At 39.9% G+C, this 25,465-nt stretch overlaps 1 protein-coding gene across 1 annotated transcript; it reads right to left on the minus strand.

The window, feature by feature from the left end:
* Positions 1–12,401: 12,401 nt before the first annotated feature.
* Positions 12,402–19,392, minus strand: plek (pleckstrin). Its single transcript, XM_044045158.1, has 9 exons — positions 19,266–19,392; positions 16,194–16,349; positions 14,095–14,276; positions 13,848–13,939; positions 13,573–13,757; positions 13,387–13,491; positions 13,187–13,270; positions 13,024–13,093; positions 12,402–12,753 (listed from the first exon to the last, which is right to left on the minus strand). The coding sequence occupies exons 1-9, from the start codon at positions 19,305–19,307 to the stop codon at positions 12,614–12,616; spliced, it is 1,056 nt and encodes a 351-aa protein (XP_043901093.1). The 5' UTR covers positions 19,308–19,392; the 3' UTR covers positions 12,402–12,613.
* Positions 19,393–25,465: the final 6,073 nt, after the last annotated feature.

Consider the following 25,465-nt stretch of genomic DNA (forward strand, 5'->3'; position numbering starts at 1 on the left):
ATTAGTCTCCGAGCTTTGGCCGCGGTGGGTGAGGTGTCAGTGAATGCATCAGCGCTGTTGTTGCGTTGTGACTCACCTTCCACTTTTTCCTTTTCTTTTTAAACAATTCAAGATTAAAATTACACTTTGATTTGACATTTCAAACATTAATGACATGAATATTTGACCTATTCATTGACAGTCTTTCTTCATGCTGATTTATGATCACAATAAAACAATCCCCATGAGGCTTTTTACACAAGGAACTTCTACATTTGAAAGTGTAATCTTTTTATAAACCCTTTACTCACCAGATAAATACAGGTAGTTTGACAGTAAGATAATAGGAAGCAAAGGAAAACCAATTAAAACAGACCAAAACCACGTAGAGCGAGCAAGTGTCATGTCACATGTTGACTAATTAACAAATAAAACACCTTTTTTTCTTCCCTCTACCACAGTAATTTGTTTATATTGAATGTATAAAGTCTCATCTTTCCAGCTTAGAGTTTCTTAGGTTACCAGCGTGTATTAGTCACCATTGTCACTACTGTTCACAGAACTAAAGATCAAACACTGTAATTAAAAATAAATAAATAAATAAATAAAATCCTTTATTTAATTTAATCACTTATATAAGAGGTTCATGGTCAGGACAGACGAACTGTAAAATATCCAAATCTGCAGTATTTACTGCATGTCAGTGCTGAAACAGATTGCAGCCAGATTTGGACTGTAAATGTGTTTCTTCTTCCACTGAGACCAGCTCTGACCAGCTTTTATTTATGTATTTTTCCCCCCACAGCAGATTCCAAACAGATGCAGCAACAAAGTGAAGAAACCTTTTCCCCTCAATCCTGTGTGGACCTTTAGCGCATTCATTTAAAGACTTTAAGCAAAGGTTTCCACAACTTTTTTTGACAGATGTACAGTAGCTGCTGAACCCGAAAATGGCCCTGTAGATAAGAATAGGTGAAGGGTTTGCATCCATTAGTCGATACTGACCAGAGATCCATCCGTAGCGAGTAGAATGCGATGATGAATACAAGGTTTTCAATTCTCCTTGGGAAACGGTTCCAGCCGCAGACAATCCACAGATTCTGTAGGCATTAAATATCAGACAAGAAAGAAGAACGACCTTTTGCTGGTCACGCCCGAGTGTATTTGACTTTTATCTTCTGTAAATCCAGATATCTGGCTTTCCTTTTTCTTACCTTTTGTGCATGAGGAAATATGCGTTTGTAGATGAAGTCCTGTCATGGAGGGACACACCTGAGGGGCCGTCATGACCAGATATCGTGTGTTCTGTCAATGCTTCATTCTTTTTCATTATGGGAATTGATCAATTGATCAACACGCCGCCAAACCATCAATGCAGATGCAGATGTAGACACGTGATTGAGTACAGAATGTGCATGAAGCTGGAAGATGTTCCTCTTTTTTACTCTTCTGTCAATGCAACAACAGGCAACCGGAGTTTCTCAACATTCAATGGATGTGACCTTTATGGTTACACCCAGCTTACCAGTATGACAGTGATTACATGTATTCAGTTATTTTATAGTTATTTATCACCCTGTTAACTATTTAAAATCTGCCTTTAAAGGGGAACTAAACCCCACCTCCCTCCCTCTTGAGTGAGGGGGCAGGGGGCGTGGTCTGATAGTGACATTTTTGTGGTGGAAAAAGATAGATTTTTATTAAAAAGGGGGAGGAGTGAGGGAGAACGAGCCTCACAGAGATTGGAAAAGATGGTTTCGAAAAGGTCTACCAGAGAGGGCATTAGATACGCAGATATTTGTTTTGTATACACTAAACTGCACCTGGCTGAGCAAATAAAATTTCCATTAATTCGATTAGATTTTATTGTCCATGCACCTCTGTGGTCGTCACGAAAGCAATTTCAATGTACTACACAATAATAATAATGTATTTTCTTTTTTTTCTCAGTTTCAATGACTGAAAACTCAAAGAAGTTTCTGAAAAACAAAAGTATTCTTGGCCACACCTGTATTGAATTCAAGTGTTTCAATCAGGCTGTGGACTCATGGCCAATCTTAACGCTTCAGCAAACCAAGACATTTTGGAAGATGCTATGCTTCTAAATTGGTGACAACAGTTTGAGGAAGAGGCTTTTCTAGTCCAGTGACTATGCCCCAATGACTGTGCCCCAGTGCACAAAGCAACAAGCTTTGAGTTTGGTGTGGAAGAACTTGACTGGACCTCAACCCCATCGAGCACCTTTGGGCTGAACCGGAACAGAGATTGTGAGCCAGACCTCCTCGTCCAACATCAGACCTCGTAAATGCTCTACAGAATGAATAGACACAAATTCTTAAAGAGTGGAAGCGTTTATAGCTGCAAAAGTGGAACCAACTCCATATTAAAATACTGTGTTTGAATATGTCATTACAGTCCCTGTTGGCGCAATGATCGGGCCTCCCAATACTTTTGTCCGTATAGTGTCTTCTCCCTCAGGCAGGAGACCAAGCAGACGCAGAATAATAGCATCAACAATAAAAACAAAAAGTCTGGAAAACAAAAGAACGCCCTCAGGCGTGGAACCTGGCTTGCAGGGTGAGGTTTGCATGTCTCCTGGTGGACGACAGACCCCTCAGTTTGTCAGAAAGCATCTGAATGTACCTTCTCGCCACTAAAACGTCCCCTGGAACAGTCTCCCCTCCTCTCCAAATCTCTTTATTGTCCTTTACAGAAGCACCGCAGCACAGCTGCTCTCTAACACCGGCCTGGAAACGAACACAATTTATATTATCAAGACAACACGAGGAGTGTTAATGAGGCCTCAAGTAAGCTAAAGGTCCGCTGCAAAGACTTTACGCATGAATATGAATGCACCAATCATTTCCAGACCCTTGAGGGGTAAGAAAATAATCTCCCTCTCTTATTCCACTCCTTCATTTCAGGATGAATCTCAGTGTTGCCAGGAGCTCACATGTCCTGATAGCAGTTTAATGCAATGTCTGTATTCTTATATCCTCACACGGCCCACAGCTTTGCAGACCAGAGACAGTCCAGTGACAGCAAATCATTGGCTGGATATGAATAATGATTCTGATTCCAGGCTCACTTTGGGCAAACTGGAGAACGATCAGATCAATACTCGTTCCCTTAACCAATTAGATAAACGGCCGTTTTATTCGTCCACCGACCTTTTGTTACGCCGGTGTCTCAAAAAACACTGTTTGTTGTTAATTTCCTCATTTCTCTTTTTCACACATGTACAAACTTGAAGTGGACATTGTCTTTCGGTTTGATAGGTGGCGCTAATCAGGAAGCAAGAAAAATATATTGAATAGCCACCAGGAGGCGACTCTGCTGGTTGAATAAAAGGAAAATTAGCTTCTACTTTACATTTTCCTGAGGAGTTTATGGTCACAATCACTAGTTTTAGGCCTTTGTCAATAGAACATGATGTTGATTTTGTAAATCATGGTCCGATTTAGAGGAAAAAAGACCACAAATCATAGCACATGTGGTTGGACAACAGTGTGATTAACGGCTGGAATCGCAGATACGACATCTCTGAACCCAACTTGACACCAAAAGGCTTCAAAATCTTCTCAACAAAGTTCAGATTTTTGGCAAATTTTCACGCAATGAGATGAGACTGAGTCTGAACCAAGAGGTCAAAGGAAAGACGCTAGTTGACGCAAATCCTGAAAGATGTGTCATTTTAAAGTCTGCTCTGATTGGAGAGTGATCAGAGAGTGTGTCATGTTCCGTTGTCAATGTCATTTTATTGTGAAATTCCCTCTTATTTTGAAGTCCCTTTCGACCCCGTCGGTGTGCACTTTACTTTTCCCCTCTGTGATTACCCAACCTGTTTCACCTGCGTCTTGTTCGTCGCCGCCCTGATTCCTCAGTGTATTTAACCACTCCCCCTTCCTTTGTCTGGTTGTGTCACTAGAGCTACATGTGTTTTTTGTGGTTCACAGTTCTGTGGGATTATTTGCACGTACGTGCTTCTGTGACTCTGCTAATCTCTGCTAACCTGTTCCAGTGTCTCTCGACTGCACTCTTTGCCGCATATTTGAGGATCTTCGTGCCCGTTCACCCGTTTTTGTGTGCTTAAAAATAAACTTTTTTTTACTTACCGTCCTGCATTTGGGGTCCAGAAAAGTCACAAGCGCGACGTTTCGACACAAGACTCTAAAGGGAACTGTAGACCAGTTAAAAGATTTAAAAATCACCGAAAACATATGTTAAGGCAGGAAGTACTGAATGATTTCTGAAAAAGAATAACAACAAAATAAATCATTTAATCAACTGATTCTAATGATTCAGTTACAGTGGAAACACGCCCACGATGAGCAGGTACTAGTAGAGCTAAAACAAGTAAGTAAAAAACGCCAGTTACTAACTTATAAGTAACTTATAAGGAATCACATTGTGTAACGGTAATAAAAAACAAAAACACCATCTACATTGTTCCCCTTTAAGTCATTCTTTCACTATATTTTTAAATGACTCCATTTCAGGCACCAGGGAACTGTATTATTCCATATGTAACACACTGCAGAGAATGGCATTCACCTGTTATGTATATATACTGTGGTTATTTCACACATGGGCGCTTATGATGGCAGGAGATGCTGAAACTGTATTTGTCACTAAACGGCAGCGGTTTGCCCTCGTTCTAAATGAAAACACTTCATATTAAAATATGATCATTTTTCCATCAAACATGGTGCGATGGACGAAGCACGGTGAACGTTGATTAAGTGAGACGAAGCGTAAAGAAAAATGAGCCTCGCTGTTGTTTGGACATGTTGTTGGACACAAGACATATATGATATGTAAAGTGTGTTCATGATGATGTTACACGGCGTCATTAATAACGGTGTTTGAAACATGGCGTTATAACCTTGAGCTGATCGGCAAAACACATCCATCATGACAACGTTTGTCGTGGATCTTCTCTCCTCAGATTTGAGGAGCGATGAAATGACAAAATCCATATTTAAATCTTAATGTTTAATGCTATTTTGCCTCTGTTTGGTCTTTGTGAACAGAAACAATGTTAACATTATTTGTTTGCTGTGTCCTGCATCTGAAAACAGGCAGAAATATTATACTTGAACGAGGGAGTGTGGAGAACAGGCTGTGGGTGAGTTCTGGGTTTTTGGTCCTTGTTTAGACAGCAGCTCAAGTCAGATTTGTAAGCAGAGTAACAGCTAATTAAGTGTTCTGCTTTGCTGGCTCTGGAAATGGCTTCAGTTCCCAGTGATAAATGTGAGGAAAAGAAGAATTAAGTGAATCTTTGTGTTTAGGTTTTCTGTTAAAGTGAAAACGCTGAAGGTTTAAATATCAGTGTACAAAATGGAATAGAATTTAAATTCTGAGAGGAATTGCCTCTACTGAGTTACAGATGTTAAAATACAGTTCATTTAATATTATTCCTAAAAGTATACATTATAAAAGAAGGAGTGTGAACAGAGGCATTCATGACTGGGTTTTTGAACCTTGTTTAGATAGCAGCTCAAATCAGATGTGTTAGCATATCTGATCAGAATCTGTTCCTAACATTATATAATGCAACTGATCTGATCTGATCTGCTTATATTGACATAGTCTAGTCTCGTCTTCCACATGGATTCCTCGAGTTACAGGGAAAAACAAACTGTGTCTGTTTCTGTCCCAAATAAATATGTGGAGCCTCGGGTGCAAACTTTCCTTATGATAAACTAAAACTCTTGTCTTCCACTGTGTCCATCGTTAAACACGCCTTCAATTATCTTCTCTCTGGACGTCTTTGTTGTTGTTGTTGTTGTCGTTCAAGACGACTCTTTGAAATCCGCTCAGATAGAAACAGATCTGTAAAAACCTGAAAAATTACATCTCATGGATTTTTTTAGCTGTTCAGACTAGCAAAATAAATAAAATCAAGATAGATACAATCTGGATATGCTTAAAAATCTGCAGTCTGAACAAGAACCATAGATTAGTGGAATTTTTGTTTGCAGTCATATTCTAACTCGTTACTGTCTCGCTTTACTATGCTGTTGCCTCCGTTTGTCACGGCATCAAACAAATCACTTCCTGCCTGCAGCGCAGGTGTGTTGCCTGGCAACACAAAACCTAGACACTGCTAAACTGAGAAACACAGTGAGAGTCCCATTGGACTCAGTCGGCATCGTGTGAAGGGTTTTCTTTTGAGTTACGTAGTACAGCTTTAAAGCCTCGCCGTAAAACCTTTACCCTTTATTTTGTATTCACTGCCGTCTCTCGTGTGAAGAAGCTTAACCTCATGCTCTCATTTGGTTGCCGGCTCCTGAGATTACATGATTCATTCCGTCTGAAGCACCTGTTTGTCCTCTTCAGCTCATCAGTGTCCACATTTACAATGTTTATATATATATATATGTATATATATATACATACTTACATATATATACATATATATATCAATATATGTCCACATTTACAATATTTATATAATTATCAATATATATGTCCACATTTACAATATTTAGATATATATATCAATATATATGTCCACATTTACAATATTTATATATATATCAATATATGTCCACATTTACAATATTTATATCAATATCAAAATATATGTCCACATTTACAATATTTATATATATATATCAATATATGTCCACATTTACAATATATCAATATATATGTCCACATTCACAATATTTAGATATATATATCAATATATGTCCACATTTACAATATATCAATATATATATGTCCACATTTACAATATATCAATATATATGTCCACATTTACAATATTTATATAAATATCAATATATATGTCCACATTTACAATATTTATATCAATATCAATATATATGTCCACATTTACAATATTTCGTTAAAAAACGAAACACATCCTGAACTAATGTGTCCAAAAGCAAAAAGGTTCATTATTAACACACCGTTGGTTCTTCTGTTTGCCTTGAATGGCAAACCTCGTCCCTGCGCCGGTCATTTATCGTGAGCCGGACGGTTACAGCGCAGACCCAGTGTTAGAAGGCCCGCAGAGTAATAGCTAATTAAGTGTTGCTGCTTTGCTGGCGCTGGAAATGGCTTCACCTCCAGGGCAAAAACGAGAGGAAAAGAAAAATTAAGTGAATCTTTGTGTTTAGGTTTTCTGTTACTGTTAAAAGGCTGAACAGGTTTAAAAAATCACTGTAAAAAAGTGTGTTATTGGATCCTTTTAAGCTGTAATTACACTTTTTTTTACAGCGTTATAGTTGCAGTTTATGTAAAAGTATACATTATAGAAGAAAGAGGAGTGTGAACCCGCCCTTTCTTTTACATTGGAATATTTTCCTGTGATTCCCATTGTTTTAAATTAGATTTAATTATCTATGACAGTGGTTCTCAAACTTTTTTTACACCAAGTAACCACCTGAGAAAATGCTGATCTCTTAAAGTTACACCATTATCACCAACCTTAAAACACAGTGGTGTAAATATGTCGTGAAAATTCTTCCTCAGCTGTGCTTGCGATCACATACCCTGGTTTATACACTATCAGAGTATTTTGTGATTTTTCCTCCAAGCAGCAGCAGCAGAGTTTGAGAACCTTGAATTTTCTATGGAGACAATTCGTCCATAAACATGTCCTTACACGGTCGACATCCGCTTTAATCCACTCTGTTCCGAGTGCTGCATCGCGGCGACAGATGAGCAAATTAACCTCAGATTAACATCTTTGATTAGACTTGGTCAACACCACTATCTGTGTAATTAGGCAGGGAACTATTTATATTCATAGTCATATTCATAATCAGCTCTGATGACGGACGACTTTTGAAGCTGAGGACGATGTGAGGTGAATTCATCTTGTGAGAGAATCTTGTTTTCCAGTAAATAAGTAACAATTCAAATATAATAATCCACTTTATTTGTAGAGACGCATTTGAAAAGACAACACAGTTGCCCAAAGTGCTGTACAATAACATCAAAATGACATACAACACAGGTCAAAATAGATAAATTAATAAAAAGGAGAAGCATTGTCTTATAAGATAACAGGAAGTGAAGGGGCGTGTCTAATATTAAAAAGCAACTCATTCCAGAACCATGGAGATTATAATAACTACAATAATAATAATCAACAATACACATGCAATCATTTGTGTAGCATCTTTCAAGTTCCTAGAACAAATGCAAACGCAAAAACAAAGAGTATGAATTGTTATTTTAAGCATGTTTTGCCGCAAACTTTCAATCACGTTAGCTGAAAATGTGTTATTTTATGAATAAAGCATTACAGGAAAAAGAAAAAAAAGTGTGTATGTTTCCATTCTCCCGACAGACGAGCGAGCGCCTCGCGTAATAACGACCTCTCTCTCTCTCAGTCGCGGCGTCAACAGCGTTTCAGTCACTTTGGGAAATTGGTGACAAACAAGCCGCTCGCGACTTCAGAGCAAAGCAGTGATTTTCACGGTGACATTTGCGAGGACGGGAAAAAAGAACGCCTCTGTTTCAAAAAGCAGCCGCTGAGCGAGGTCACGGCGGGGAAACCTGCCATTCATTCACTCACTAGTGTTTGATTTCAGCCGGTTTTTTTTTTTCACAGATGAATGCACCACTTTATTGGAGTTTATTGGCAGCCTTTGAATATAATTATAGTTTATTTTGTATATCGGAAATTTCAACTGGAACGCCACCTCAAGTCAGAGTAACCTCGTAAAAAACGAACATGAGATTCCAAGATGGCCGCTAATCGCAAAAAAACGAGTTAATTGCACTTCTGTCTTATTTTCTTTCACGGTAAAGTCACTCATACACATAGTTTATTTGATTTTATTTGTTTATTTATTCATTTGTATTGGACATTTCTTACATACAATCCACATAACGTTTCACAAACAAACCTTTTAGGCGGTTTGGAAATACTACAAACATTAAAACATTAAAAGAGACACTCACAGAGTATAAGTACACAAAGAAATACACCATTGGGACATGACTTTACATCTGTTTGTTTACATATAAATTAAACCGCAAAATATGTGCAATACAATAATATAAAGTCAAATAAGCCAGGACTGTTTGTCTCTCTCTGTGTTCAGTCGTTATTTACAGTCCGTGTGATGCAGTGGAACAAAGTGATTGTCAGTCCGCTGGTGTGGGATTTTCCGTCCAGAAGGCAACAGGTCAAACAGGTGATGGGCGAGGATAGTCATAGCTCATAGTTTTTCTGGTGCATCTGTCTTCCAGGGGAGGGCAGAGGGCAGCAGAGTATTGTTTTTATTTTTTGGTGGAGTGGAGTTAATAACCCTGAGTTCAGGTGTGGAGCCTGTGTGTACCGCAAACCCACTGAGGGGTGACAGAAGGCCAGCAGCAGCAGCAGCAGCAGCAGCTTCTCCACATAGTTGTTTCCTGAGAACACACAGGAAGTGCAACCTCTGCTGAATGTGAACATGCTTATTATGCACGGCCGCAGCGTTTAACAGCCAGGAAATCACATGACTCTATATGCAAAACATAGTCGTTTAGTCCGAGGAGCATTCGTTCGTGGCAGTCGTCACCGACCCTCTTAAGCTCTTAAGTCTGTCCTCAAGAACCTACTCACAGTCACTGAGTGACGTTGACAGCCATGATGTCATGGCATCGGGCTTACATGCGCTAACGATGCTAACTCCTCCAACTCCTCCAACTGAGTTATTCAAGTTCAGCTGCGTGATCTCCGGCCCCAGGATTGATGCTCCCAGCTGTACCCGGGCCTGGGTAATCAACGCTGATTACAGAAGTGAGCTGAAGAAGCACCTGAAGAAGCAGCCGACCAATCAGCAAGAAGCAAAGGGAGACTATAAAAGCCGGCTGGCTCCACAGCGCAGGAGGCTACTTGACTTGTGTGCTTTGTGATTGTGGGAGTTGTAAACACGTGGTTCTAAAAACTGACCTTGTTGCACCTGCACAGTCCAGGGAGAGTCTTTGATGTGTTGGTACATTAAATATGTTGTTTCTTTCTGATATTATATCCACTATCATGTAGAAGAGTGAGACTTTTCTTCCTTTAGAGTATATTTTCTTTTCTGTTGTCGTTGTGCATCGCTCCTTTATGTAAGCAAACCAAACCTAACCCTTAAACCGAGTGCTTCACAATGAAAAAATACAACTTTAAAAGCAAATACAACAATAAAACACAGGGTGGAATAAAAAAAGAGCTAGTTGAAGGCTAGAGTAAAACGATAAGTTTAAAGTCTTCTTTAAAAATAAATAAATTAATTGATTAATTAATTAATAAATTAAATTTAAAAAATAAAATAAAAGTGGAATGTTGCATTTTGGGGCCTTTTTCTCTACAGAGCTCCAGAGTACTCCTCCATCGTCTACCTCTTCATCCTCACTGTTGTAAACACTCCCTTCTGGATAGCTGTTGTGCACCAGGATGCAGAAGCAGTTTGAGGACAGGGTTTTACTGGCTCACCAAATATCCTGTGGGCAGCAGAGGTCTTTACTCAAAGTGGACGTTGATGATGGGAACCCTATAGGCAACAGGTTTCAGCTTGTGTTCGCTTCATATCAGGTGCTGTCGTCAATCCTGACACTTGGCGCTGACGTTAAAGTGTGTTTATTTAAAGCCTCTCTGTATTTTTAGACCCCATGACGTCAAAAAAAAAACCTCTTTACTTTATTTGACAGTTTCAAGTTAGGGGCACAACCATTGTGATTTCCTGCCAACATGGCAGCTATGAATCTGTATATAACCTTCATTGTTGTTACTTTATATTCTGTCTGTCTGATTCTGTGATTATACTGCTCCATCTCTGTGGATTTAAAGTAAATGTTCTAATCCCAGTGGAGTTTAACACTTAGTTCTCTTTAATTTATTCTTTCTGGCTTGTTTTTATTGCGTATTGTATTTTTCAACTTTAATACAGGGCTTGTTGTTTTGTTTTTGTTTTGTTTTAAATGTGTTTGACGTTTACATGCACTTTATTCTCTATGAGATGGTTACTATGTATCACAGGGCACTGATATTTCACAGCATGTGTACATTAAACCAGTAAACAGTCTCATTAGTCTGACCTACTTTTCCACCATGTTGTTCTAAAAGTGGACTTAATTGACCATTAACCATAGACAGTGAGAAGCTTTGGCTTTGCTATGAGTCACTGCCACAAACTTCAGTTGATAGATAGCGCCCTCATGTGTTGAAATAGTGAAACACACGTGTGTGCAGCCACTCAGTGTGGTTCACTGAGCTGGTAATGATTAAAATTCACTTCGAAAAGTTACATACCGCTGTTGTTTTTTAATTTTTTAGGAATATCGCAACTTTTTCTGCATTTAAATTCACTTTACACATTCGCTAAACTCTGCATCAATGCCAAAACTTATTTTATTATGCGTGTTAATGTTTATACTTCTACTTTTTCTGTTCATTGTTTGACCTGACAGACATATGAAGCTTTTATTTTCAGTTGTAAGTCCAAGCCCCAGGTTATTCACAACATGTAGCTTTAACTGAATAATGATAATAATGATACTAATAATAAATAATAATAAAATGGATACTAATGCATCTATAATGACGCTAGACAGACAGCACATTTATCGTGCTTTCAATTCACATTTGTACATTTTTATTTGTAAATTTATTGGATTAGGAAAAAAGATTAGTGTAAATATGCCATAATTGACATTATAATACGAGTGGAGTATATACGGCTAAATTATTAAAATGATTAATGTCACTTACTTTATAAACTGTAGGTAAATCAAATTGCATTTATTTTTTGTAGAATCTCTGTGAGCTGTAGTACTGGGAGTGTATGTGATGAGTGGGCGTTAACACAGAAACCGCTCGAGTCTTTAAAAGGTTATGAAAATGGCAAAAATGTTAACGGATTCCAAACGGAAGCGTTTCATTGCATCAGAGAGGAAACGTTTGTTCACTGATGTGAGATTCTGAGGTCTCACATCAGATTAGGGCAAACATGCACAGTGCATGGCTTCAGTGTAACATTTTGAGTATGACTCAGACTCAGGAACTTGCATGTGCTCGTGTGATAATGTCACACTAACACACACACACACACACACACACACACGTTTGACAGAAAACGAACACGAGGAGGAAACCGAAGAAAAACCACAGCGTGCACAAGAAAATCAACCTCAAAAAAACACACAAATGTGGCACTTTTTTTTTTGCTCTTTGTGACTTTTGGGTTGTTCATATAACGATACAGCCGAAACACATTTGTTAAGTATCACATCATATAAAATGTTATATATAATCACATAAAACCTGCGTCTTGCGTGTAAAACAGACTATTATTCCATTATATACAGTATATACTGTATGTTCCAATTTTGCATTTTTATAGAAAGCAAAACCTTGAGAACACATTATTGTTGGCGCCAAAATGAAAACCAAACCAAAAAAATAAATAAACGAGTAATTACCATAGTAGTAATGTAGTATTAGCCTGTTGTTGCTATTACTGCGTTAAAAGAACCTTTTATTTCTCCTTTGTTACAGCGTTAAAAACATACACTGTCAAAACAGTACACTGTTACTGGAATATAACGTGTTAGTTAAATATAAAGACAGATCTATTCAATGTTTACAGCAGACATCAGACACCTGCTGCTGCTGCTGCTGCTGTGTGTTAGTTATTATCAGTTATTTGCCGCTTTTCGACACCGTCTGTATCGCTTTGATCCACTCCCTTCTCTCCTCGGCTGTCGCCGCTTGGAAGAAGTAGTGAACCTCGTCTGACGTGATGATCTCAAAGAGGTTGCCGTCGATGTCGTATTTTTTGGCTGGAAGCGAGGAAAGAGGAGAGTTAAAAGGAAAGGCCGTGACTGGGAGTGTGGTTAAAAGACAAAAACAATAACAGAATTTCCACATTGAGATAAAAGTAAGATCAATGAAAGACTGAAAAAAAATAAAATGAAAAAAAACACAACTGTTAAATGTAGTTTTGAACTTCTTTAGTCTGATTTCCCTCAAAGTCCAACCAGAGGAAGCTTTGTGTGTACCACCGGTGGTACACGCACACCAGTTTGAGAACCATGGATGCTGTCACTCACCGTCAGGCACGTACTCCACGGCCGTGACCACAGATCCACGGAGGTGGATGGAGCCCAGAGGGTCGTCCCCCTGAAGCAAAGGTGGAAAATGAGTAGATTTTCCCCCCATTTAAACAAAAGTGGGATCAGATTTTTGTGAAACTACGACTGACGACTTCTTTACCTTTGTCGGATCGTAATAATGTATATAAGCCGGGTCGTCTCTCAGTATGAACTTCCGCACCTTCCAGTTCTTTCTCCTGTGCCCCTGTGTTTAAAAGAAAGCAACAGACTTTAAATCACTCACTCCCTGAACCAAATGCTCTCATGACTGAAATCCTTTTGTTCAAATTCAACAAACCTAAGGAGTAAAAACAGACCAACCTGTTTGAGTAAGCAGCCTTGTTTTACGATGTTTCCTCTGAATTCCTCCTTCAGTAGCACGTCCTCATCACTGGAGTTGCCTTCACAGAAGAACCCACTGTCTGCCTGTCACAAAGCAACAGCCATACAGTTATGTATGAAATATTTAGGCAAAAGAAAACATTTTTGACCTCGATCTGAACTCACAAAGTAGTAAAGGCCGTTGGTCTGATCTAAGAAGTTTGTCTGGTCTCCGCTCTCTGCTCCGTCTTTGGCCAGGTCACCTGCGGGCTGAAGGAAACCCTCGTTCAGGAGCCCCGTGGCTAACATCAGGGCCTCGGGCCTGTTCCTCGCCTTCTCCTTTGAAATCAGCCATTCGACCACTGTAGCACCTGAGACACAAGCGTAGGGGAAGAATACAGTGTAAAAGAATGGTAAAGGGAAAAAGATGATGAAGTGAAAAGGGAGAAGAAGGTTTGTACCAGTGAAGCAGTGGTTGAAGATTCGATTGTCCTGCTCCAGTTTCAACTCCTTCACTCCATCGTCCTGGTCTTTCATCAGAGCGTACAGTTCACTGGCAAAACACAACATTAACACATTCTCACGTCTTCTGAAATGAAGGACCAGTCTTGTTGTCTTGGAAGTAACGAGAAACATTTGGAGAAAATGTAGTGGAGAAAAAGTAAAAGTTCCTGGAAGTATAAATCTAATAAAGTAAAAAGTGCACACCTCAAGTTGATTGTAGGGGCGAGGCGAATGGAGCGCCTCGTGGACTTCCTGGCGAAGCGTTTCCCACCCTGCAGACAGGTAAGGACTCTCTTGATGTCCTTGACCCAACTCTCTCTCTCCTCCACGTGGGACGCTTGGAAGAAGTGATCCTGCTTCTTGTCGGTGGTGAGCTTGAAAACCAACTGCAAGGAACATTACTGTTAGTAACGGTTGTCTGTTCATCGCACAACTGCCCCGAACGGTTCGCTTCACAGGCTTCTAACTTGGCGGGTGACTCGCCGACGGCACCAGTGTGTGCAGTAACGACTTTGACGTCGTTTGGACAAATAATGTGAGAGATATCGGTAGAAATGTGACAGATATATCTCTTTGCGACCCAGTCGTAACAAGGGCCTTTCTTCATGGAGTTTGCATGAAGAAAGCGTGTGTTTGGATTTCTCCGGTTTCCTCCCACTGTCCAAAAACCTTCAAATTTGGGGATTAGGGCAAATTGGAGTCAGCTGAGATTGGCACCAGCACCCCCCGCAACCCTCAAGCAGTAGAAGACCGCTGATGGACAAAAGACTTCAGCGGAGATCGCCCTATCATCAAAGGCAAGAGTCCTTTGATGACTCTAAACAAGTTGTAGTGATTTTGTTTGAGGAACGAGAATAAAAAGGAAAGTGGAAACATCACAAAACAAGCTGGATTAGTGTTTGGGGGAAAATCCCTTTGAGCTCTAACCACAGAAGACCCAGGAGGACAACCAACACCACAAAATGGCCGACCTAGAGACAGGTGACGTACACACATCTGTGTTTTTGTTTTCGGTCGACTGACAGGCTTCAAACTTGGTGTAAGGTGACTCACTCCGAGAGCCAGTGCGTGCAGTTCCGACTCTGGTAGAAATGTGTGAGAAATTGGTAGAAATGTGACAGATCTATCGCAAAATGTATCGCATGCCTTGAGACAGAAAAGAAAGAAAACGCTAAGCCATGTTCCTCACACGCGAGTCTGTTCTTCTAATGATTTAATGCTTTGATTGATAATTTTGGGGTACATGCAAATGTGTTTTTGTGCGTTTTCTTGGTTCCCTGCAGACATCCTACATCTGCAGCTGATCAAAGAAGAGGTTCCCACGGAAAGGATCACCAGTCCAGATCAGAAGGACCCAGGTCTTCCTCACATCAGAGAGGAACAAGAAGAGCAGCTTCTGGAGGCGGTTGAAGGCAACAAGTTCTCACTCTCAGTTGTCCACAGGAAGACTGAAGACGATGCAGCGAAACCTCAGCTCCGTCAATGCCGAACGCAGCAGAGCAGGGAGGAGGTGGAGCCTCCAGGAACCAGCTCAGCTCATCTTCACTTAGCTAAAGATGTCAGTGAATCTTCAGGCAATGACCTGAAGGAGAGCAGAGCTCCTGACCTTCGACAGAGAGTTCGCACACGAGAGAAACCGTTTGACTGCGACGTGTGCGGGAAACGATTCACGCGGGCACATTTTGTCAAGAGGCACATGATGGTCCACACGGGAGAGAAACCGTGGAGCTGTGATGTTTGTGGGAAGAGATTTACAAACAAGAGTAACCTGAACAAGCACATGGTGGTCCACACGGGAGAGAAACCGTGGAGCTGCGGCGTTTGCGCGAAACGCTTCACACAAACGGGCTCTCTGAAGAAGCACATGATGATCCACACGGGAGAGAAGCCGTTTCACTGTGACGTGTGCGGCAAGCGATTCAGACACGAGAATAACTTTCGGAGGCACACGGTCGTGCACACGGGCGAGAAACCGTGGAGCTGTGATGTTTGTGGGAAGAGTTTCACACAGACGGGTTCCCTCAAGAGACACATGATGAGACATACGCGACAGAAGCGGAGTCACTGTGGTGTTTCTGGAAGACGAGTTACAGGGAAGAGTTCTCTCAGGACTGTCCCTGGCAGTCATTTGTGACCGGGAAAACCAAAAACACTCAAAAATATCAGTGTTTTAAAACATCCTTGAGGGAATAAGATGGAAAAACACAACATTTCTGCTTTTAGGGAAGGTCGTAGCATCAGTCATATCAGATCATACAAAGGTGAAAAGGTCAACAGTCGTCCACTGTGTTAGATTCTCTCACCGTTCTTTTGCCAAAGTCCTGACAGGGACTGACGAGTGTCGCTCCCTTCAGTGGGATCATGCCTTTCGGAGAGCGGTCGGTTTTCTTTTTGAAGAACTCGACGCCGTCCTCGGACAGCACCGCCCACACGGCCTTCCACGTGTTCAGCAGCGTCCCCTAAAAAAACGTCAGCGACACGGAGATTAGAGAGAGGAAATAGAGCTTTTCTCGACTCGATGAGCCTCTCGAGGCTAGAGCAATTCAACAATTCACATGCTGCCGTGTGACAACAGCCTTCAAGAGTGAGGTCTAGTGTCTTGCCCAAGGACACATCGGCATGTAGACTCGCACACAACCACAACCTTGAAGTTGAAAGACGACCATTTTTGCACATGCACCAATCAGTGATAGTGAAGTCAGGAAGAGATATGGAGAGAGATAGATCGATAAATATTATCTCTCTCTCTATCTATCTCTACTTTTTCTCCAGTTGTAGGAGCCGTGTCTCATTTTTATTTCATTTCATTTCTTCTGGCTGGATTATCTGAGGTCACCTTTACTCAGGTGTTGATGTTTGAGAGGCAAACAGTTTTCTAACTGTGCTTGGGTTTAAGTTTTCTGAGCTGCTCACTGGAAATAGAAAGATGCATGTTTTCGTGTGACATTGGAAGAAATTAACCGGTTGATGTGATTTGAGACACGTTAGGGAAGAAGCTGATCGTGATGTAGAGGTGACTTTAACTTCTCTGGTAAGCTTGTACTTTTACTCAAGTGTCCGTTTTAGTTACTTCATACAAGAATATGCACTGGAGTGGAATTGTGAAGTTGATTTTGTGGCACGGACCTGAAACCAGAAGTTCAATAGTGAAGTCCCATTGCTCCACTGTGAAGGAACAGTACCCATTTCCTTTCCTCTTGGCCATGGGCTGCACATGAGCACAAGAGTAGTAACGGTGGAAGAAATCATTTTTAGTTGTATTTATCTCTTTTGAGTTAATGTTAACGTCCAAATAGAACCGACTGTTATATATAGAACATTACATTTACATTGAGTAGTGACCTTTAAATGTCACACCTTCTTTCAAAAGAACAAAAATAAAATGGGCGTTAAGAAATGGTGACATTGAGAACTAGAATGAGTCATTTTGAATGAGTAACCACTGCATTTAACACATCGGGCAACCCAGAACCTTGGCCCTTCCTCTCTTCTCCAATGAGATGAAGACAGAAATGAAGAAATTAAAAAGACACTTGAGCCATCTGTGAGTTCAGCGGTTCACTGCTCAACAACATCAGTGAAATCAGTCAACAGAAACAAGGTAAACCAACAAGAAGACAACAACAGAACGAGGAAGAAAGAAAGACAACTGCAGCATAGTTCTCACAACAATCTCCTGGGAAAATAGTTGTTTCAATGAATTCAAGACAAAATAAGTTGAAACACTTTTTCAAGGTTAGAAATTGTCTGAAATCTGCATTGAAATCAAAATAAATGGAGAGTTTTTGTTACGTAAATTAGTTTTTAGCAACCCTAACTGGTGCTCAGGCACTAATAATTATTAGTTTTTTGGTTTTTTTTATCTATTTAATACTTTCAAAACACCAAGTTCACCTTGAAGGCAAGACAAATAGTGCATTGTAAAGCCAAATCAATAAAATGATAGAGTTGTAACTGTATAAAATGAACATCATTTCAGTTTAAACAGATAAGATATGAAGAAAGAGAGAGAAACTGAGTGAGTATTATGGTATGTCTGGTGGGCCGGAATCATGCCATGTTCAATTATATTCCATTTAAAAATAACTCCTTGAAATGTGCGCTGTGTGTACAGGAAAGCAACAACTAAACTCACACATGGTTTCATGTGATAAAAACAAAACAAAAAAACTCATATGGCAACCTTTTTTTTTTCCACTCCGCTGAGACTGAAGCAGAAGCAGGAACTTGAGGGTTTTTTTTTTTGTTGCAACTGTGGAACAGAAGTGAGTAAAACTGCCACGGTGGTTGAGAGGACAACATTATTACACTACATTTGACCAGGACACTGTTATTCTATATTATGATAATAATAATAATGATAAAAAATACTAATAATAATACATTCTCTTCCTGTCTTCAGCGTTGTAATCTAACAAAGTACAATACTAATGCACATATCTGTACTTTACTTTGTGATTTGTTCCTCTTTACTACCAAGAAGAAGGGTTGGTATCATGGGCTGTATTTATATAGAACGTTTCTATTCTTGATGTACAGTAGCTGCATTACAATACAGTTTTCACCCATTCACAAACTTCAACATGGGGTTAAGTGTCTTTGCTCAAGGATGAGCAGAGGCAGGAATTGAACCCCCAACCTTCCAAGTGAAAGAGAACTCACCCTACCACTGAGACACCATGATATTTTATATCAGAAAATGACTTTTGATACCATAAATGTCATATCCCTTAAGACCTTACTTAAGTAATGTTATAGTGACTTAAACTTGGTGACATGCTTTTTTTACTCAAGTATCCCTTTTACAGTAGGTACTTCATACGAGACTGTCTGTACTATACTGTATATATATTATATTATATTATAACACAGAAAATAGTTTATTATGTTTTAAGATTTAAGAAGAAAATAATCACTTTATAATTTTCCGTTTCCTTTTTTCTTTACTCTCTCTCTATATAAACACACACCTTCTTTTCTGTCTATTTGCTTCTTCATATCTTTGCATTGTTTATGAAGCCTTTGTGTTTTATGCAAATGATTATGTAAATAATCACCGGTTAGTGTTTGACTGAAAGAAAGCAGTGACAGTAAACAATAGTAGCAGCAGATTTTGAAAGTTTATGTTATTTCTGTTTATTGTGGTGCAGATGTATCAATTATCTCTGAAAACAACAACGTAAATATTAAAACTCTGTCTCTTTCCATTTATTTTCTTTCTTACCATAAAACACAACAGGATGATTTATTTGAGCAGGCTGCTCTAAAACCGATGATTCATGATGTCTCACTTTATGAATTAATATTAAAGTTTGAACCAGACACCGAAACAGAAACATATAAAATGAATCATATTTGATTCTGTATTTTATTACCTTTTTCACCAAGTATCCCTCTCTGATCTCTTGTGGCTCCATGATTCTGCTGCTGTCTCTGTGTGTGTGTGTGTGTGTGTGTCTTTCTGTGTCTGTACAAACACACACACTCAACAGGAAGTGCTGCTGCCTGCTGGTTTGATGTGACAGCAGTGACTGGTCAACCTGCTGCTTCCTCTTCTCTATGTTTTTATTATAGTCGCAGCTCTTTGCTGCCGTTCACTTCAGACCATTTTAAAAAAATAATAAAAAAAACTGTAAGTCACGCACGTCAAGTCAAGGCAACTTTATTTATAGAGCACATTTAAAAAAAAAGAAAAAAAAAGTAAAACAGTAAAATAGTGGCACAATAAAATAATAAAAGAGTAAGTATTTGTTGTTTTTTTCCTTGTGTTTCTCCTGCGGAGGCGGAGCTTGACCTACTTTCTCTGGAGTGCAATAAGGCTCACCTGGCTGCAGTCCACACACCTGACTCCAATCTACGCCTCACCCTCCCTATATAACCCAGCTCAGACGGTCACTTCCTGCCTCCTGCCACTCTTCATCCGCAGAGACGTCGTCCTGTTCTTTAGTTTCTTTTTGTTGAACTTTCCTTTGGGTCCACTCGCTCCTCCAGGCTGTAACAGGATGGATCTTTAAAAATGATTTAAAATGCAGGAGGAAATAAAACAAAGCTCCTGCCAAATATAGACAAAGAAGTGAATCAACTTCATGATGATTTGACAACAAATGTGACCTAAGTTGGCTCCTCAAGACTGAATGTAAACCTCTTACTGGACTCACACTTCCTGTTTTCTTTTTTAAAACTGTCAGAATTTCTGTCTTTGCTTCCCTTCCTCATGTTTTAAGCCCTGATCATCTAAAGAGATGATCTAAAAACTACGATATGATCAGACTTCTAAAAGTCTCACCAGTGATTAATGGACTCCTTTTTCCCCTTTTCCCTCTTGTGGTTGTCTTTCATATGTTTGTGTTGCAGTTTTCACATATTTGTGACAGAGATTTTTCCCTCTCCTTCTTTTTCTGCTTCTTCTTTTTTATTTTTAACTCTTGTGTAAGAAACCAGCCTTGAAGGGGACCAGAAATAAACATGTGGTGCTTCAGTTTTGTGGTCAGTATTTTAACCATATATTATTTCACAACATGCTTCTGTCTCTGGCAAAGAAATGACCATAAATAGCTGCATCACAACAGTCACATCCTAAATGACCCCTGTCTGCAAAATTCAACTCACAGTTCAGCATTATTGATGAAGTGTGGCTGAAGTCCAATTATTTGTATTGTACGATATAACTGCAGTAATAATACATTTCTTTTTTATTTCAAGTAATAATATTAATAATCCTAATAATAAAGTTTATTTATGTAGCACAGATGTTGTAACAGATGTTACAAAGTCTTAAACAGTTAAAATGAAGCCTAGTCTAATTGTGTCAACACAGAAAAAGAACCAGAATTCTGCAACAAGATGTTGCAGAATCTGCCTCGGCCGGTTGTGGTGAAAGGAAAATATATGGTAGGAGAGGGTGGAGATAAATGTCATTTATCATCCCCTGACCATAACCATACTTAGAGTTAGTTAAAAGATAGATAGACAGACAGACAGACAGATAGATAGATAACTGAATACATTATAAATTGTTTATTTGACCATTATTTAATCACAGCTTTATATTAACGCTAAATATGTTAAGTTATAAAGGATGACTGACAAGTAAATAATACATAGACATAAAAGAACAAATAAATAAATTAAAGAAAGATTGAAAATAAATAAATACATTGAAGAAGTTCATTTATCATGTTTTAAACAGCCAACTTTATTTATTCATTCATTCATTGATTAATTTATTTCTGTATCAATTAATCAGTTCATTAATTTCTTATTTCTCATATTATAATGTCATCTATTGTCGAGAGTAATAAAGTAGACGGTTAAGGAGCCTTTAATATTTCATGGCTGTTGAGTCATAACAACACGATCACACACTTTAAGTTTGTCTCACTTTCACTCGTCTGATGCAACTTTATACAAATGATGTTTTGTGTGTGTGTGATTCCACGGTTGCACCACTAGAGGGCCACGTAAACACACTTTAAAACCACACCAAACATGCCTCAGGATTACACATGAACATAAACATGGAATACAAATCATATATTTAATAAATTATGGGACAGGGAGTTTTATTAACTCTCATCTCTCTGTGGCTGTGATTGAAAAGGGAGGATTATGGTATGGAATGATAACATCACAATCGTCAAGGACGTCTTCAGAAGACAAAAAATGCAAATAGTGCATCAACCACATCAGCAGTCCACAAAAAACCGAACGTGTCTCCTCCTGCGTCCCTGTGCTCTCACTTCATCTACACTATGATGTCATACAACCTGGGAATAGAGAGAAGACACAGGAAATCTATTAGCGCTGAGCTTGAAGAGGAAGATGAGTAAAGGTACTGTAAGTATGATGAAACCAGGGACACGGGGACGTCGTCACAGGGAAATAAACCCACACTCAGCTCTGCTCGGAACATTTCAGCACAGAAATAAACCGTAAACAGACATTTTGAAACATGTACACGGAAATGTTGAAGAGTACAGAACACAATGTCCAGTGACCGTGACGATACGTGAGCTGTGTTAGGTGAATGAGTCATGGTGGAAACAAAACGTGTAAAAACGTGGTTTGAAAATGGAATAAAAGACAGGAGAAAAAGTTTACTTTTGGGACATTTTTGGTTACAGTGATAATTAGAAGGCCACGACCAGAAGACAATACAGGATTTTTCATTTAAAGTCAAATCTTAGAAGATCGAGCCTTGAAATGACGGACTTTTACAAACCGACACTGGATCTAGAAGACTTTTACCTGCTTATAGCTATTACCGTCTTACATAAACATGACAAAACTCATCCTTATCCTGAAAGAGATATGGTTTTTATTCCAGTATTACCCATTATAAGAGAGAGGGTTTTCTTTCTTTGTGACATCATCAGTGGGTAGACTCTACACTTAATGATCATCTGATCCGTCAAAAACTGTAGACAGGAAGTTGCTAAGAGTAGGACAGACAAACTTTTGGCGCTTATATTCCACGATACAGTCCTCACACGACTTGGTACGGCTGGTCCTGGGGACTACCTGCATGTTTTAGAGGTTTTCCTTGCACCAACATGCTTGACGTTCAAATGGCCAACTCATCAGTAAACACTGCAGAAGCCTGATAACGCGCCATTTGAATGGGGTGTGTTTGAGCAAGGACACTTGGGCAGGGTCACCGTGACACAGACACACAAACAACTAGTAACTTGTCAAACTGTTGTTTTCGGTGTCACTGGATCATTAGAATCTGTGGATTTGTTCACAGAATCGTTCAGTACTTCCTGCATGACCGGAGCACAGACTGAAATACGCCTGAATGGGTTGTGACAGTGATGTAGTACTTGTCCGAGACCGATTTCTGCTTTCTCGGACTCGTCTCGGACTCGTTCCTTCAAAGACTCGGTCTTGACTCGGACTCGGACCACAGTGGGAGGAGAAGGACTCGTAATTTCACGCCAAGTCCTCGAGACCAACGCATTGTTTTATTTTCATGTTATGTCCTAACTATGATTAAAAAACTCAGGGTGGGCTTAACATGTTGATGACAGAGCAGCACTGTTGAAGCAGTTTATAAAAATAGGCAGAAGATGATGCATGTGGTAGGGATTTTTTTAATGACAGTAAAAGCATAGTCCATATAAAGACGTTAAGACTGCTCCTCTAAACAATCCCAATCTAGCTTGGTCTGTAGGCCTAACTGTTGATTATTAACTGGGGTGATACGAAATCATGAATATGAAACTGACATGTTTTTATGGTCTCGGTCTCGACTCCTAAAGGACTCGGTCTCGACTGAGACTTGCTTCCTCAGACTCGGTCTCGATTCGGTCTCGACCCTTCAGAGACTCGGTCTTGACTCGGACTCGGCATAGGCAGTCTCGTCCACATCACTGGGTTGTGAATCTCACGGAAACTCACAAACGGTGGAGAGTTTTGCCGTTTATTTTGCTAAATGTTGGAGATTAACGCACATTTTTCAGAAGTTTTTTTAACTGAGCTACAGTTCGGCATTGTTCTGTTTCGATTCTTGTGTCGGACATCGTGTTCATGACTCTTCCAGTGACGAAACAGTCTGCTCGATTGCAGCAGGTACTTAAAAAACCCACCAGGTACCAGGTCCTACTATCACTGATGGAAGAGCTTGATGGAAGTGATGGATATTAGAAGACAAAGCAACAACAACAACAACAACATAAAAATCCTTTGTGAAACAGATTGAGACTTAGAGAGAGACTTTGAAATTGGCATAATGTCATTTTTCCTTCTGGTTCCTGGGGTTTTGAAAAAGCTGTAATTCAGCAATGTTCCTCTTAGAGAAACCAGAAAGTATAGCATTACAGAAATCAAGTCTGCATGTAATAAAAGCATGTACCACCCAGGATGCACTTCAACAATTTATGCTGGGAGTGGGATCGGAATGAAGGTAATGTTTCTCATGATTTGCACAGAAACCCAGGCTCTTATATACTTTGATTTTGCACTCCACACTGCTTCTTCCAACTCTTTCTTAACAGTGAAAAACAGATCACCTCCATTTTTCTTCCTCTCCTCCCCTCACATTGAACACAGCGATAAATACTGCATGTGCTGCTGCTGCTGCTGCTGCCCCACCCTTTCACTGCCTTCACTCTTGTTTTGCAGCACAAGCACCGAGACGTCTTCATCTCAGTCCCTCTCTGTACCTCAGTCACAAGCGACCATCAATAATTCTGCTAAAGAGTGCACTGAGCTGAAAATGGAGGGGGCGGCGGCGTGAAGAGGGGACAGTTGATGGCTTTTCCACGGCACAGTCAATCTGTCTGCCTCTCTCCACCTCGGCTGTGCTCCCACACCTTCTAACTTGACCTTCTGCAGTGTTGTTTATCGCCTTTGTGCTGTATGGATAAGAGGCACACAGTTTCACACACTTTCGCACACGTATACACACCAGGAACAGGGTTTTTTTCCTCTCGCTCTGCAGCCACTGTTGATCAGCTGAAGCAGATTACTTTATCTGTTCTGTTAACCAAACATCAGTGAGCGGAGGTCGTCGTGACAGGGGAGTCACTTGTCTGGTGGTGCGTTCCATTTATGACCAAAGTTGGGACTGAGAATGTAGAAGCAAACGTTTCTTTGGGCCATTTTTAGAAATTCCAGTACTATGTGTACGGCGGACTTAAAGGTGACATAGAATGCTTGTATCACACATATACGTTAGTTATGGAGGTATTCTTACATATATTAACTTGTTTTCATGGTTAAAAACCTCCTAATCGCTGCAAGTGAGCCGATCAAAATATCTCCTCACTGACGCTCTCGTCAGCCGCGCTGTTTCAGACCAAAACCACACCCCCAGAACGTGGACTGTGTTGTGATTGGCCAGCCAACGAGAGCTTTCCTACTGTCCAGTGATTGGCCAGGTACCTGGAAGTGACGTAATAGATAGACCAGCTCTCAGATACACAGCTCCCCCTCTGGCACGGTGGATGCTCTGCATCTCAGCAGCTACAACGAGAGTAGTTCTTCTTCTTCTGCGGTTGAATGTACGCAAGCGGATGTGCCCGGACTAGTGCCCGCACCAGGAGGCGCTATAGTAGTGAGAGGAGTGGTGAGGTATACTGATGACATCATCAACCTAGTGCCGATCCACTTCGCAGAGCCCAGGAAAACAATAAAACCCTATTTTCTCAGCAGTGGCTGAACTGTTTGTTCTGAAATTTTAGGGTTTCATAAACGAGGTCATGACGCAGATACGCACACAAACGGAGCGTTAACTGGAGCTTCCAGTCTATACATATATATACATATCTATATCTATAGATATATATACATAGATATACCACAGATGGAACCATACTGTATAATGGACCTTCATTTCTACATGAAAATTGTGGAAAACAGTCTTGTTATATCCTCGAATAACACTCTAGGGTAGAAGTAGAACTCTTAAACTTGGAGACATCATTAAGACGAGATGCTGAAGTTAAAACTAGATGATCAGAAAAAGGTCCAACAAAGGAGAAAACATCCAGTGAGTGACAGTTCTCTGAGTGAAAATGCCAGAGATTTGAGGAGGATAACCAGCCTGGACATGTCGAACCTTGAAAATCAGAAG

The sequence above is a fragment of the Solea senegalensis genome, linkage group LG15, assembly GCF_019176455.1.
Source record: "Solea senegalensis isolate Sse05_10M linkage group LG15, IFAPA_SoseM_1, whole genome shotgun sequence".
NCBI classification, from domain to species: domain Eukaryota; kingdom Metazoa; phylum Chordata; class Actinopteri; order Pleuronectiformes; family Soleidae; genus Solea; species Solea senegalensis.

Bases quoted from the DNA above. Each gene is read 5' to 3' on its own strand.
- plek (XM_044045158.1), bottom strand. From the start codon at position 19,307: ATGGAGCCACAAGAGATCAGAGAGGGATACTTGGTGAAAAAG. The intron at 13,271-13,386 runs GTTGGTCTGTTT...TTTTAAACACAG, and splicing joins AAGGCTGCTTACTCAAACAG to GGGCACAGGAGAAAGAACTG. The intron at 12,754-13,023 runs GTGAGTGACAGC...CCTCGCTTCCAG, and splicing joins CGTGGAGTACGTGCCTGACG to CCAAAAAATACGACATCGAC.